A 16,503-nucleotide genomic window follows, 5' to 3' on the forward strand; every position below is an offset into this window, starting at 1 on the left:
CTCCTTCGCCCAACAGTAGCCTAGTTTCCACCGGCACCCTGCTGGCCAACAGTACCGGTGGCGGTCGTTGGTAACCTGGGCCTTGACCGATCTGGTAAGGAAATCTGTTCTACGATCCGCATATTTGATTTGGCAAAGATTTTATGCCAGATGCCCTTCTGGACGGACCCCTCCCCATTTATTTGGGCTTGGGAACAGCACTAAGAATGCACTGGGTTGTGCATCCTCAGTGGCTGGGTTAGCTGCTCTCTCTCTCTCCCTCTCTCCTTCCCTCATGTATGTATGTATGTCATTAGAGCTCTAATGACAGCTGATGATTGCACATATTATGAAACATTACATTACATTACAGTCATTTAGCTGACGCTTTTATCCAAAGCGACTTACAATAAGTGCAGGCTTGTACTGTCCAATTAAAGAATTGCTCGACTGGATTATTTTGCTCCTTGTTTGTTGAGAACTTTTCCTACTGTTGGTTTCTTTTAATTACGTTTATATATACACTACCGTTCAAAAGTTTGGGATCACATTGAAATGTCCATATTTTTGAAGGAAAAGCACTGTACTTTTCAATGAAGATAACTTTAAACTAGTCTTAACTTTAAAGAAATACACTCTATACATTGTTAATGTGGTAAATGACTATTCTAGCTGCAAATGTCTGGTTTTTGGTGCAATATCTACATAGGTGTATAGAGGCCCATTTCAAGCAACTATCACTCCAGTGTTCTAATGGTACAATGTGTTTTCTCATTGGCTCAGAAGGCTAATTGATGATTAGAAAACCCTTGTGCAATCATGTTCACACATCTGAAAACAGTTTAGCTCGTTACAGAAGCTACAAAACTGACCTTCCTTTGAGCAGATTGAGTTTCTGGAGCATCACATTTGTGGGGTCAATTAAACGCTCAAAATGGCCAGAAAAAGAGAACCTTCATCTGAAACTCGACAGTCTATTCTTGTTCTTAGAAATGAAGGCTATTCCATGCGAGAAATTGAAGATTTCCTACACCGGTGTGTACTACTCCCTTCAGAGGACAGCACAAACAGGCTCTAACCAGAGTAGAAAAAGAAGTGGGAGGCCGCGTTGCACAACTGAGCAAGAAGATAAGTACATTAGAGTCTCTAGTTTGAGAAACAGATGCCTCACAGGTCCCCAACTGGCATCTTCATTAAATAGTACCCGCAAAACACCAGTGTCAACATCTACAGTGAAGAGGCGGCTGCGGGATTCTGGGCTTCAGGGCAGAGTGGCAAAGAAAAAGCCATATCTGAGACTGACCAATAAAAGAAAAAGATTAAGATGGGCAAAAGAACACAGACATTGGACAGAGGAAGACTGGAAAAAAGTGTTGTGGACGGATGAATCCAAGTTTGAGGTGTTTGGATCACAAAGAAGAACGTTTGTGAGACGCAGAACAAATGAAAAGATGCTGGAAGAATGCCTGACGCCATCTGTTAAGCATGGTGGAGGTAATGTGATGGTCTGGGGTTGCTTTGGTGCTGGTAAGGTGGGAGATTTGTACAGGGTAAAAGGGATTCTGAATAAGGAAGGCTATCACTCCATTTTGCAACGCCATGCCATACCCAGTGGACAGCGCTTGATTGGAGCCAATTTCATCCTACAACAGGACAATGACCCTAAACACACCTCCAAATTGTGCAAGAACTATTTAGAGCAGAAGCAGGCAGCTGGTATTCTATCGGTAATGGAGTGGCCAGCGCAGTCACCAGATCTGAACCCCATTGAGCTGTTGTGGGAGCAGCTTGACCGTATGGTACGCAAGAAGTGCCCATCCAACCAATCCAACTTGTGGGAGCTGCTTCTGGAAGCGTGGGGTGCAATTTCTCCAGATTACCTCAACAAATTAACAGCTAGAATGCCAAAGGTCTGCAATGCTGTAATTGCTGCAAATGGAGGATTCTTTGACGAAAGCAAAGTTTGATGTAAAAAAAATCTTATTTCAAATACAAATCATTATTTCTAACCTTGTCAATGTCTTGACTCTATTTTCTATTCATTTCACAACATATGGTGGTGAATAAGTGTGACTTTTCATGGAAAACACAAAATTGTTTGGGTGATCCCAAACTTTTGAACGGTAGTGTATATATATATATATATATATATATAAAATCCAGTGAGTCAAGTTAGTTCTTTATGAGGCAGTGCAAGCCTGTTTCATGCCATAAGCAATCATCTTTATTTACTCGACTCACTTGATTATTTTGCTCCTTATTTGTTGAGCACTTTCCCCACCGTCGAGTGTTTCCTTTATATCTATTATAGTCTGAGGCCATGGTTCTCTACCGGAAAATGGTGGATTTTGGGTATGAGTTGTTGCCTCAAGTGAAGGAGTTCAAGTATCTTGGGGTCTTGTTCACGAGTGAAGGTAGGATGGAGCTGGAGATTGACAGGTGGCTTTGTTGCAGTAATGCGGACGTTGTACCGGACCATTGTGGTGAAGAGGGAGCTGAGCCGGAATGCAAAGCTCTTAATTTACCATCCAATCTTCGTTCCAACTCTCACCTATGGTCATGAGCTTTGGGTAGTGACCGAAAGGGTGAGATACAAATGGCTGAAATGAGTTTCCTCCGTAGGGTGTGTGGGCTCAGCCTTAGGGATTGGGTGAGGCGCTCAGACATCCAGAGAGAGCTCAGAGTAGAGCCGCTGCTGCTTTGCGTTGAAAAGGAGCCAGTTGAGGTTGTTTGGGCGTCTAATTAGGATGCCTCCTGGGCGCCTTCCTTTGGAGGTTTTCCAGGCACGTCCAGCTGGGAGACCTCGGGGTAGACCCAGAACTCGCTGGAGGGACTACATGTCCATTCTGGCATGGGAATGCCTTAGGATCCCCCGGGAGGAGCTGGAGGGCATTGCTGGGGAGAGGGATGTCTGGAGTGCCCTACTTAGCTTGTGCCACCGCGACCCGACCCCGGAGAAGCGGCTGATGATGAGATGACATGAGATACAAGCTTACAAACTAGTAACTCGGTGAGCTCATGTAATGGACCTTAGTATCCTTAACTGTCTATAAAAATCATCACTATGTTTTGTGTTGTGTAATGAGCAATCAACTCAAACCTGTATCACTGAGAATCAGCATGTGTTGAAGCATAGTGTGGAAAATTTCAAAAAGGAGACAATCTCCATGTTTCAAATAAGGTGGGTGAAACGTGAAATGAAATTAATAGAGACAAGGGAGAAATATAACATTTTAATTAAAGGTTGGGATAAAACATGGGTTAGACATACAAACTGTTGAGTTAAGTGAGGCCGTTTTATTTTTTCTTGTGTCTACATCAGAGATGGAAAATAACAGTACATTTACTCATGTACTCAAGTGCAATTTTGAGGTACTTTTATTAGTAATTTCTATTCTGCTAATTTGTACTTCTACTCCCCTACAATTAAGAGAGAAATGTACTTTTTATCATAATCTGTGAATAAATGATGTACTTGTATAGGTTAAGAATTTATTGGTCAACGGGGGAAATTGTCCTGCCTCATGTAATTAAAATTAGCTTCACCTTTACCAGCTGCAACATTAAAGTGATGAACACATTGATCCATCAATAATTATGTTAATGTTATATTTTTTTCTGAAATTGGCCATTTTGCATAATGAATACTTCTGGTTCTTAAGTATATGCAGTGCGAATACTTTTTTTACTGAATTAAATTTTTCAATGTAGGATGTTTAATTGTTACTGATTATTTGTACTACTACTATTACTTTAGGGGTCACCACAGCGGATCATCCATTTCCATCTGTCCTCTGCATCTTCCTTTGCCATGCCAGCCACCTGCATGTCCTCCTTTACCACATCCATAAACCTCTTTGGCCTTTCTCTTTTCCCTCTTGCCTGGAAGCTCCATATTCAGCATCCTTCTCCCAATATACCCACCATCTCTCCTACACACATGTCCAAACCATCTCAATCTTGCCTTGCTTGCTTTGTCTCCAAACCGTCCAACCTGAGCTGAATATACTCGTTGCCAATCCTTGAACTATGCCCAAATTATAGTGGAATTTAGTCTTAGAGATAACAATGTGAAGACTCGGGCTCCAATCAAGGGAACATTGTTAAGACCCACATCAAGTGGAGGTTATCATCTGCAACTGAGTTAAATCAGTGATGTGGCAATTTTTTTAATTTAAAAAAATCCTTCCTCTAATCTGTTGAAATTGGAAAATGTTTAGAAATTTCAGGCACATCTTTAAAAGAAAACAACTGGTCAACAATTTAAAACAAGGCCCATTGAAAGGATTTGTATCTGCAGTGTGCCCTTTATTTAGAGGGTAAGAAGACACAGGCTTTGTTTCTTTTCCATTTGTACAGAATTCAGCCAGTAACAGGTTTGAGTAAAAAAAAAAGTCTGAACCTCTTCTAGAGATACATAAAGACTTTTCATAGCTTGACATGCAAAGTCATAACAGCAATGTAACTGGATCCTGGTTGCAGCTCACAATATGATGGCTCCCCTTTAGTATGTTGCTGTGTGATGAGAGACTGTGATAGTATCAGATACTGTGAGGACAACTTTTACCTGAGGATGGACTTCAGGGAGGAGAGCCTGATTTTTTCCAGTGTTCTGAGTGAAAGACTAACTAATAAGTTGTAAAGGAGTCTGGCTAGTTTTCAGTAGCATCCCACTCCATTTCTGGTACATGTTCCTCAGGAAAGGCAAGTCTTTTTCCTTTGTCCTGTTGTCCATCATTGGTAGGTCTTAATTTTGTTGGTTCCCATCTTTAGCCTTACCTTCTTTGGCATCTAGCAGAAGGTAAACAGGTAAAGGATGGAAAGCATTATATATTGCCATGTGGATACAATTATAGCATTGCATGTGGTTAATAGTCTAAATATCCAAGAATACTTAAAACTCAAAATGTAAAAAAAAACAACAGCATTTTGACACACCACAGTTGTACAGGTTGTGGACCCTTTGTATATCCAGCTTTGTCATGTGCGTTCTCTGTCCCATAGCTGGCTCATTTTTGGTGGCTACAATGGTGGGCAAGCCGGTTGCCGAGAAAAAATCACTGTCACAGAAAAAAAAAACACCATTTTACTCTACATATTTACAACAAATTGACAATGAATGTCTTTATTCCTAGTGTGCTACTGGGTTTTATTCTGAGCCGTGTTTACCTTCCATAATGCAGGATAGATGTAAGGTCATAAGGAAGCTGAAATGTGTTACCATTTTTCACTCCGAAGTTTTTCTCCATGCCTGTTAACAGTCAAATATCTCTTTACACCATCCTTGCTGTAAATGTAAGTAGCAACTCTGTCATGAATTACACATCAGTACCTTCCATAATGTTATGAGGAATAATTGTAATGTATTTTTCACGGTCCATCCTTGTGTGTTCATGGTGGAAGCCCAGAGCATGAAGAATTTCATGACAGATATTGCCCATCATGCAAGCTGGCCCAATAAACAGAGGCTGTGCTCCACCAATGCAGCCCACATGTGATGCACAACTAGGAAATTAAGAGTTGGTGCACATTTTCATTACAAGAGTGTGGAATCAAGTTTGTCATTACATATAAAGTGATGAAAAAAATAGCAAGACAACCAACGCAGAATTGAGGACATAATTCATAATTCAAATTAGCTCTTACCCCTTGCCGTTTTTGAAGTACATGTAGTTGGGTTCTGTGGTTCGACTGTGGAAGGACACACAGGTGTGCTCCGACACCATTTTCATGGCTGACAGGATATCATGAGTCTTCTTCACTGAGAAAGGTACACATTTGTATAGTCAAAAAACGGACAAACTATTAAGAAAACGTGATCCACATACACACCATCACCGATTACCTCTTACCTATATCTGAGCTGATGCGATATGGTACTGACACGTGTCCATCCAACTCTGGCCATTTGTTAACCACTGCATTCCTGTCAGACTACAAGAGCGTATGGATCAACACAAAGACTCCTATGGTACATTCAAGCAATCACGCCTCTTAACAGAATGTGCAGCACAGGATCAGTAATGTTAACAGACACTAGAACGACCGGGATTACACTCCTCCCTAAAACGACCATTGGCGGTCAAAATGACCGCCGGCTTTTAAACTCTATATTCTGTCAAAATAAAGACCCAATTGAGATATTAATGCATTGCATATGTTAGTATGTCTGTTAGGAAACGAATGACACCAAAATTAAAAATTTAACAACTATAATACTATTTTTAAACAACGTAAACTTCAGCGACATGGTCGAACTTGAATAGCAAAATTGAAAAGAATTACCTGAAAAACAAAACGGAAAACATATTCCTAATATAACAAACGTAACAAGGCCTATAAAACGTGAAATGTAAAATAATAATAATAATAATAATAACTGAAACGGTCCCAAACAACCACCGGAACTAAAAAACTACCACAACGGTTTTTAAAAACTCTATATTCTGTCAAGATAAAGACCCAATTGGGATGCATTGCACATGTTAGTGTGTCTGTTAAGAAATGACTGACAACAAAATCAATGTTTTAACAACTTTATTATTTTTCAAGCAATTTAAAATGGCCGCTGTCCAACGCCTGTAAATACCGCAACGCCTCGGTGCTAGTCATGGTGCGTCTGTAACCAGACATGTTGGCAATAATCAAAAATCAAGTTTAGACCATTATTCTGCACTGGAGAACTACTGCTACTTATATGATCCGCATATTTGAAGAATATGCGGATCATATTCTCATATTCTTCAAATATGCGGGTGGAGAACTGGAATAGCGTTCTCTAGTGTGTTTCGCGAAGGAAATGACGCGCCAAACACGTCATAAATAGTGACATGACGCGCAATTCACGAGCATCTTTTTTGATCGCTTATGGTCGTTTTAGGTAGATCTTGTTTTTTGTGCAACTGATCTGAAACTCATTTTAATGCAAATATGTGCAACTTTAGGTGCATTCAGTGAGCAGCAGGTCTGCATCCCCCCCCCCCCAATTTATTAAACTCTGAAAATCCAAACCCGTAAAAATGGCGGCCTTGGCGGGTAAAAGGCAGACTCACTCACCGACATTATTATGTCTCCTTCCACGATTGCGACGTCGTGGTTGATTAACTCTGTAGGAAGTATGATGTAAATATTACAGTAAAACACAGTAGATACTACCTTCACCTCACCATTCCACCCACATACTCACAGAAGATGGAAAATAACTTCATGAAACGACAACTTAAAAATGTACCCTCTAAAATCTCTGGGTCGGACTTCATGTACTGCAACGTTTTGAGGAGCCAGTTGTCCTGAGAGTCTGTATCAAATATAATGAACGTTTTACACGACGAGAAACACCCGGGAACAGGCTGATTTAAGGTTTGAAAATTTTAAAAAATATATATCATTCGGTCAGTGGCGAACCTGTTTCAACTCCTCGTACGGGGCCGCAATTCACTGCAACAAAATGGCGATAGCTGAGATCGAATTTCATTGAAATTAAAACCAAATCTTTTTTTTAATTGAGGATCTGCTTACCATTTCTGATCGCTTCTATGAGAACGAGGGTAATCAGCTGCAAATAAAACATGACCAGGCGTCAGCGTACCGAAGCAGCGCGTCTGTGCGGTTGAGAGCCCCTCTGTTAGCCTCGCCTCGCCGCGCTAATTAACGTCACCTGAGAGCCTCTGACTCATCAATGGGCGCCAGACCCGTTGGCGCTGAGAAGCTTGAGCACACCCGATATTTTGCACCCGTCGCCCGCCTTCATCTAGCTATCTAGTTGCATGACACGACAAAGAATTCTGAGAGAATAGGGGTTCAATACAATGGTATTTTTGGACTCCATTAATTGACTCACTTGAATAAGTGATTCGGGCATTGCTGTTGCGTGTTTCTCCCATGGTGCCTATACTAAAGATTGATTCATCGCATCTGAACAGCCGAAGAAATTCGTCTGAGTCAGGAACATTTATTTGTCGCGTACATGAAATGAAACGGAATATCGTCCCCCCCCCCAAGCCCACAGCAGTGCAACACGAAGACAAAAAACACACATCCGGAATCTACAAGAACAGAGTATATCCAAACTACTGTAACCGGTTATTTTCTTGCCCGGTGCGGGATTCAATACGGGGTGTACTGCACCACAAGGCGACATCACTAACCGCTCGGCTAAAGGGTCAGACCCGTTAGCTAGGGGCTAACGTGTCTTATTAGTAGTTTACACTACCAACAAACAAACATAAAAAATCCACTGTCCAAGGGAGCGAACGCTAGCCAGCCAGGATGACTGCCGGTCTGCGTGGGCTAGCAGTTAGTTTAGCCCGTCCCGCTTCCGCTTCCTGTCAGACCGCCCTCGGTGTTTCCACTTCGGGCGCAGCTCAGGGCAGGGCTGTGGTCCCTGGGCCCACCGGATACAGCAGACCAGGCTCCCCCCAGACCAGTGTCGGCGCCAGAACAAATCTGACGGCCTACTGTTTTCACGGGGGGGGGGGAGCATGAGCATTAGGGCTGTCAAATTTACATTCTATATTTGAATATTCTTCTATTGTGACTTTTTTTTTATTAATTATTTGCTAAATTAACCCTCGAATGTGCGCTTAGAATCCTTACTCGTGCTCTGCTCTTTCCCCCCGTTGTTTTCCATTCGCGCACAGACGCTACAAGCAGATCGCGTGAGCTTACTCGCAGCAAACAGTCCTGTGTGTCACACGCAATTACGCCCTGAATGGACAAAATCACACACTGATGTTCCGCTCCGGTGTCCTGCTAACCCCGCTCCTCCACAATCACGAAATTTAAGCATTTTATTTCATTGATTATTATTATTATTGATTATGTATTTAAATGTGCTATGTGCATTAATTAATTTTAATTTTTACATGATGTTTAAGTACTAATTTTCACATCATCACTGGGTAATTGGCGGGGGGGCACAACTTTCATTCGGGGGGGGGGCGAGGCCCGGCCAATGCCCCCCCCCCCCGTAGCGCCAACACTGCCCCAGACGACCCAACGCTACCTCTCCCAACCAGGCACACTCGAGTCGGATTTACCTATAGGCTTGGCAGTCTTAAGCCTAGGGCCTCACAATCTAGGGGGCCTCCGGCAAGGTATGTAATATTTTTGACACTGTCATAGGCCTTTCTTACACATGCTGTCCTAACTCTATGTATCCTCTAAACAACCCTTCAGTCATTTCCTTGCATTCCATTTCAGAATAACTGTCTTAAGTTGATAACTCGACACTAGCATTGATTTCTGTGTTGATTTTGTCCTTGCAGGAAAGCAGGGAGATAGACAAGTTGAAAACACAGCTGTGCAAGTATCTGCAGAGGACGTTGCCATTTTCATCAGCCAGGTTGGTAATAAAACTAAGCTGATTTATAGCGTCTTTGTTAACGATAGGAAAAAGCATACTCGTTTTGTAAACTGTTTTTGGAAGCAGATTTGATTCAGATTTTGCAATGTAATTGTTAATAAGGAACGATTCTTTAAGAAAAGTTGCCCAAATATTTACAGAAAAAAAAGTTAATTTTGTGATTTTTTTTTTTACTTGGCTTGAGTTCTTGGTGAAAAAACCTCTCATCCTCAAACCAGCATCCAACAGGTGGTCTGCCGGCATGCCTTGTGTCACCACAATGGCTCTCGTCTGGAGAGGCAACACATCATATTAATCTACCTTCAACCTCAAAAATGGGTTTGTGAAATTTCTGTCTGTGTAATGAAGCAGCTGGTGAGGGATATTAGGTGACTTAACCCATTCAAATTCTTCCCACCAAGGGTAGAGGTGTCTTCCCAGGAACATTGCTGCCATTACACAGCCAAGGGACCACATGTCTATTGCCTCTGAGATTGGGAGGCCCAAGACAACTTCTGGTGCCCTAAAGGTAGGGAGACAAGGACCAAGCACAGCAAACATTACCAAGGACCCACAGAACAAAATCAGACATTTGTACATGAATTCATCCATCACGTACACCTATAATAAAAGATTGTGTGGGGAAGAGTGAAATTGCTTTTCCTAAGCTTGATATATTTCTATTTTATCCATTTTTATATCTGCTGTGTGTGTGAGCCCTGTGTGATGGCCTGCCGGTCTGTCCAGGGTGTCTCCCCGCCTGCCACCCAATGACTGCTGGGATGGGCTCCAGCATCCCCGCGACCCTGAGAGCAGGATAAGCGGTTCAGATAATGGATGGATGGATGGGTGAAGTGGACCCCATTTTGTGAGAGCACCCCTTCATGTTTTCCTTTCTAATAACTGTTGAAGATTAATTTTACTTTTTATTTTCAGATTCTAATCTGAGCATGAGTAAAAGATTTGAAAGTGGTGCTAGGAAGCGCAAAAGAAAGAGACTTGAAAATAATGTGGTAAAGAAGTTAAGACCAATCACTGCTTCCTTGCATCAGCCACTGACAGAGGCAACAAGTGCCAGCGGTGAAGCAGGTACATTAATACTAACACAAGGAAATCAGTGTGGTGGTGCTGTCCAGCCCACTACTGACATTCAACCAGAAGAAAACCTCCCAAAAACCGAAACAGCTAAGCAGGACACGGAACAGTAAGCTGAGGAAGCAGCCATGATGCCGGCTCAAATGAAAATTTAAAACTAATTCAAGAGGCACTTACTAGACAGGGAGAGGCTAAAGAGCCACAAGAAAATAATGTGGATAGTCAGAATTTTCAGCTCACACCTGGTAAGACGGGCCAAGCCCAACGTCTTCCAGACGCAGATATACAGTGCATCCGGAAAGTACTCATACCCCTTCACTTTCCCCACATTTTGTTATGTTACAGCCTTATTCCAAAATGGATTAAATGCCTTTTTTCTCTCATCAATCTACATACAATACCCCATAATGACAAAGCGAAAAAGGTTTTGTAGAAATTTATTAAAAATAAAAAACTGAAATATTGCATGTACATAAGTATTCACACCCTTTACTCAGTACTTGGTTGAGGCAACCTTGGCAGCGATTACAGCCTCAAGTCTTTTTGGGTATGAAGCTACAAGCTTCGCACACCTATATTTGGGGTATTTCTCCCATTCTTTTCTGCAGATCCTCTCGAGCTCTGGAAGGTTAGATGGGGAGCGTCGCTACACAGCTAGTTTCAGGTCTTTCCAGAGATGTTCAAGTCTGGGCCACTCAAGGACATTCACAGACTTGTCCCGAAGCCACTCCTTCGTTGATTGGCTGTGTGCTTAGGGTCACATTGTCATGTTAAAAGGTAAACCGTCACCCCAGTCTGAGGTCCTGAGCGCTCTGGAGCAGGTTTTCAAGGATCTCTCTGTACTTTGCTCCATTCATCTTTCCCTCGATCTTGACTAGTCTCCCAGTTCCTTCCGCTGAAAAACATCCCCACAGCATGATGCTGCCATCATCATGCTTCACTGTAGGGATGGTATTAGCAAGGTGATGAGAGGTGCCTGGTTTCCTCCAGACGTGATGTTTGGCATTCAGGCCAAAGAGTTCAATCTTGGTTTCATCAGACCAGAGAATCTTGTTTCTCATGGTCTAAGAGTACTTTAGGTGCTTTCTGGCAAACTCCAAGCGGGCTGTCATGTGCCTTTTACTGAGCAGAGGCTTCCGTCTGGCCACTCTACCATAAAGGCCTGATTGGTGGAGTGCTGCGGAGATGGTTGTCCTTCTGGAAGGTTCTCCCATCTCCACAGAGGAACGTTGGAGCTCTGTCAGAGTGACCATCGGGTTCTTGGTCACCTCCCTGACCAAGGCTCTTCTCCCCCGATTGCTCAGTTTGGCTGGGCCGCCAACTCTAGGAAGAATCCTAGTGGATCCAAACTTCTTCCATTTACAAATGATGGAGACCACTGTGCTTTTTGGGACCTTCAAAGCTGTAGAATTTTTTTGTACCCTTCCCCAGATCTGTGCCTCGATACAATCCTGTCTCGGGGGTCCACAGACAATTCCTTTGACTTCATGGCTTGGTTTCTGCTCTGACATGCACTGTCAACAGTGGGACCTTATATAGACAGGTGTGTGCCTTTCCAAATCATGTCCAATCAATTGAATTTACTACAGGTGGACTCCAATCAAGATGTAGAAACATCTCAAGGAGGATCAGTGGAAACAGGATGAACCTGAGCTCAGTTTTGAGTGTCATAGTAAAGGGTGTGAATACTCATGTACATGCAATATTTCAGTTTTTATTTTTAATAAATTTGCAAAAAAATTTTACAAAACCTTTCTCACTTTGTCATTATTGTGTGTAGATTGATGAGGGAAAAAAAGGAATTTAATCCATTTTGGAATAAGGCTGTAACATAAAATGTGGGGAAAGTGAAGGGGTGTGAATACTTTCCAGATGCACTGTATATATATATATATATATATATATATATATATATATATATATACACACACACACACACACACATATACTTAACACAAAAAGTAAGGAAATGTGTGTTTGGTAGATTATTTCTTTGTTGTAACAATGCTTCTTGGCAATAAATCTTATACCGTTGGAAAGCCTGTTTATTTCCGTTTTAAATGGCGCCACATGTGTAAGGGACATGCATTTGTGGGATGAGCAGTAGAGCTGAATATGTGGGCTGCGCCCATGAAAATTTGCTAAATCTTCTCTGCCAATGCCAAACAGCTTATTTTGCTGCTGCTATTAACTCTTGTTTTGAGCTTCTGGTACCCCAGGTGCTGACAATCAGCTGCCTGATATAAGATTTACTGCCAAGAAGCATTGGTACAACAAAGAAATAATCTACCAAACACACATTTCCTTACTTTTTGTGCGAAGTTTATACATATAAAACTTTGTTAAAAGAAATACTCCATGGTAGGGAAAGTGCTCAATAAGAAGCAAAATAATCCAGTGAGTCAAGTAATTTCTTTATGAGACAGTACAAGCCTGTTTCATGCCATAGGCAATCATCAGCTGTCCCGTCCATCAGCTGATGATCGCTGCGGGTGGGCAGCCGGATGTGGGTGTATCCTGGTCGCTGCACTTGTGCCCCCTCTGGTCGGTCGGGGCGCCCCCCGGATCGGCAGAGAGGGGGTGGAGCAGCGACCGGGACGGCTTAGAAAAAGAAAAGAAAAAAAGAGCGGGGTAATTGGCCCAATGCAATTGGGGAGAAAAGGGGGGAAATTGGAAAAAATAAATAAACAAACGGTCATTGACTGAACGGTCTTGTGGCTGTCACAGAAAGCACATAGCTGAGGCCTGAGAAATGAAAAAGAAAAATGCATGTAGTGTGTAATTGTTTGGATGAGTGGTTGTTGAGAAAAACAAGAAAATCGAATGACAGACACAGAGGCTGGAGAAATATGTGTACTGTCTCTTTAACTGCTGGGGCGTGGCAGTGTATAAAAGCGCTCGCCCTCAGTATGCTTCAAGACTTCGAGAGAGCAAGATCGCGTTTTGAAGAGCGGCGTTAAAGATTTGAAGAGCGCAACCTGCATTGTTTTTGAGTTAGACATTGCACTAGTCCTTCACGAAAAGGTATTTGAATGCTACACGTGTTTATGTGTGCGTTTGGGCGGGGCATAACTAACGATGTATCTTAATACTGTGGCGAATTCGGGGGTCAGCCCGGCCGGACCGTCACAGCCGGGCAGCGAACTCGTGTATTCCGCACCGCGGGCGACAACGTTAACCACTCGACTCACGGTCGCACCGTCCCGCTTCTGACACCAATCTAGCCAATTCAGCCAGGACGCGCACCCGTATCTCCTGCATCGCGGGCGACAACGTTAACCAGTCGACTAAAGAGTCCGACTATTCGTGTACGTTACACTTTCCCGAGAGGGGGGGGGGTGTAGTCGAGTGGTTAACGTTGTCGCCCGCGATGCGGGAGATAGGGGCTCGCGCCCCGGCTGTGGCGGCTCCCGCGGCTGCCCCCCTCCCCCCCCCCCAACACGCCGCGCTGGCGTCAGAAGTGGGATGTCGCGACCGTGAGGTCATCGGAAGCGCGTGCGCTCAGAGGCGTGAGGGAGCTGATACGCTGAAGTGCGGGGACGCGCCTCCCGAAAGAGAGAGGGGGTAATGTAACGTACACCAGTGTTTCTCAACCCAGTCCTCAAGGAACCCTTATCCTGCAGATTTTCTTTGCAACCCCGAATAGGTACCTGTTTGTAGTAATTCAGCAGTGAATGTCAGAGTTTGCACACCTTGCATAATTAAGTGCTGTGAGATGATTGGTTAAGTACAAGTAGAGCTATCTATGCAGGGTTACAATGAAAATCTGCAGGATAGGGGGTCCTTGAGGACTGGGTTGAGAAACACTGACCTACACGAATAAGTAGACACGTTAGCCCTTGGCAACGGGTCGGACCCTTCAGTCGAGTGGTAAACGTTGCTCGTGGTGCAGGAAATACCGGTTCGCGTCCCGGCTGTGGCGGTTCCCGCGGGTGCCTCCCTAAATCGCTGCAGTACATGGTGTCAGAACGGAGAAACGAATTAATTTCGTCAATCGCCTGACAGAACGGCGCACAAATGTTCTTTACAATTGTGTGACGTTATGATTACTGTTATGGATTGTAGTTGCATCTGTTGTTGTAAAACCTGATGTAATTGTCTCAGAGATAGTTGAGTTCATTCAGTCGTTAAAAAAAACGATTAAAATGTAATAGTTAAAAGGTGTAAGGTTGATTAATTTTTTTTGAAATATAACAGGGTAAAATATCTTTAGTTAAAAAATGTGCCCTTTATGCAAGGTTTATTTGACGTTAGTGTAACGGGTCACATGACCAGAGTTTCGTTAAGAGCATAGCCGTTGCATTATGGGTCAGAACCAACATAGATGGAGAGGAAAGGCATCTCCGTATACAGCCCCCAAAATAACTATTCTACACGTGGTTCAAGAGGCCCACATGGTAATTGTCCTTCATTTGTTTTGTATTGTAACGTGCACGGATAAGTAGATGTTGGCCCTTGGCTAACGGGTCGGACCTTTTAGTCGACTGGTTAACGTAGTCGCCTGTGGTGCGGTAGACACGGGTTCGCGTCCCGGCTGTGTTGGCGGTTCCCTGGCGGCCCCCCTAATTGGCTACATTGGTCTACAAGTGTAGAAAATCTTAGCCCTGCATATGAAGTTACAAAAGTTGTGTTCACACGGGTGCTGTGTACGTTGTGTTTTTATGATGTAAGGTGTAACATGTCCATATCCATTTTTTTCCAGATGAATTCACCGATGCAGTACTCATCTGGTGGGCAGCCCTCTACCATTCTTCCATCAGACCTCTCTCAGATAGCAAGAGGTGATGTGCTGTGTAGCAGGTCCTCAAATTATCTGGTACAGGACTTGCTGGGGGTCGGCACCTACGGAATGGTTGTCAAGTGTTTAAAGACAGACAGAGACAAAACTGTGGCTGTGAAAATGATCAAGAAGGACCCGGATTCAACCGATCCAGAAAAGCAAGAGGTGAAACAGAATTTGTTTTAAAAGTACAAGCCCTGTTTTTAATCTGGATTTACAACTGTAAGAATCTCTCTTCGACCTCTACTGTATTCCTCAGGTGGCCATGTTAACAAGAGTCAGGTCTTTGGATGCGGAGAAATGTAACATCGCGAGATGGGGTGGCCGTTTCCTCCACCTGAGCTTCGCTTGTCTAGAATTTGAACTGCTGGACATGAGTCTTGAGGACCTCATGAAGAAGAGAGAATATAAACCTTTGCCCATGAAGGAGATTAGTAACATCCTGCATCAGGTCAGCTGTTCTCCTGCTAACATATTGATACAGACGGAGCCTTGTAGGACCGCTAACCTTTGGTTTTCATCCAGAAGGGAAAACTTGAAAAATCAAGTTTTTCTTTTTAGAAGAGTTTTGCTTTTTATTATTCAAATGAAATTTCACTTCACTGTTTCTAATGTTTTTTAAGATTCAATAATGAATCACGTTCAACATTATGCATAGAAATTGCAAAAAACAGATGACACATATAACATATCTGACTGATGAACTGAATGTAATTCTGCATATCTTTTCAGCTGGCCACAGCGTGTCACTATTTAAAAGGCATTGGAGTCATTCATAGTGATATCAAGACTGATAATGTGATGCTGGTAGACCATTTACAAGAGCCGCTGAATGTCAAACTCATAGATTTTGGTCTTTCCTGCCATGTGACCGAGGTGGATATGGACAAGTGTGGTGGTACCCTGTGTTACTGGTGAGTGACAGACAACATGAGGAAGGGAGGTGTGGTTTTAGTTTTCATGACTGATGTACTGATGTGCTGTAATATTCTCTTGTTTCTCTACTCTCAGCTCTCCAGAGATGCTGCTTGGCATCCTCTACGATGAGTGCACTGACATCTGGTCTCTGGGTTGTATAGCTGTGGAGCTGGCCCTGGGGAAGGTGCTGTATCCTGGGAGAAGCGTGTATGACATGGTCAGTGCCTCAGTTAAACAATGCAATAAGTCCATTTTTAAAAAGACATTTAATCTATATGTTGTGTGTTTATAACAAACAAAAATCATAAGTAGAAATGTTTACACTTGTTTTCACCAAAGATAGTTGTTTATTAGATATTTTTTGAAGGAAGTGGCAATGGCATCAAGT

General features: G+C 43.0%; 1 protein-coding gene across 1 annotated transcript; it reads right to left on the reverse strand.

Annotated features, from left to right (window-relative positions):
- Positions 1-4,170: 4,170 nt before the first annotated feature.
- LOC130114459 (high choriolytic enzyme 1-like) lies at positions 4,171-7,862 on the reverse strand. Its single transcript, XM_056282340.1, has 9 exons — positions 7,820-7,862; positions 7,211-7,276; positions 7,036-7,085; positions 5,832-5,913; positions 5,626-5,740; positions 5,312-5,484; positions 5,149-5,230; positions 4,918-5,039; positions 4,171-4,175 (listed from the first exon to the last, which is right to left on the reverse strand). The coding sequence occupies exons 1-9, from the start codon at positions 7,860-7,862 to the stop codon at positions 4,171-4,173; spliced, it is 738 nt and encodes a 245-aa protein (XP_056138315.1).
- Between the last annotated feature and the right edge of the window lie 8,641 nt (positions 7,863-16,503).

The sequence above is a fragment of the Lampris incognitus genome, chromosome 6, assembly GCF_029633865.1.
Source record: "Lampris incognitus isolate fLamInc1 chromosome 6, fLamInc1.hap2, whole genome shotgun sequence".
NCBI lineage: Eukaryota > Metazoa > Chordata > Actinopteri > Lampriformes > Lampridae > Lampris > Lampris incognitus.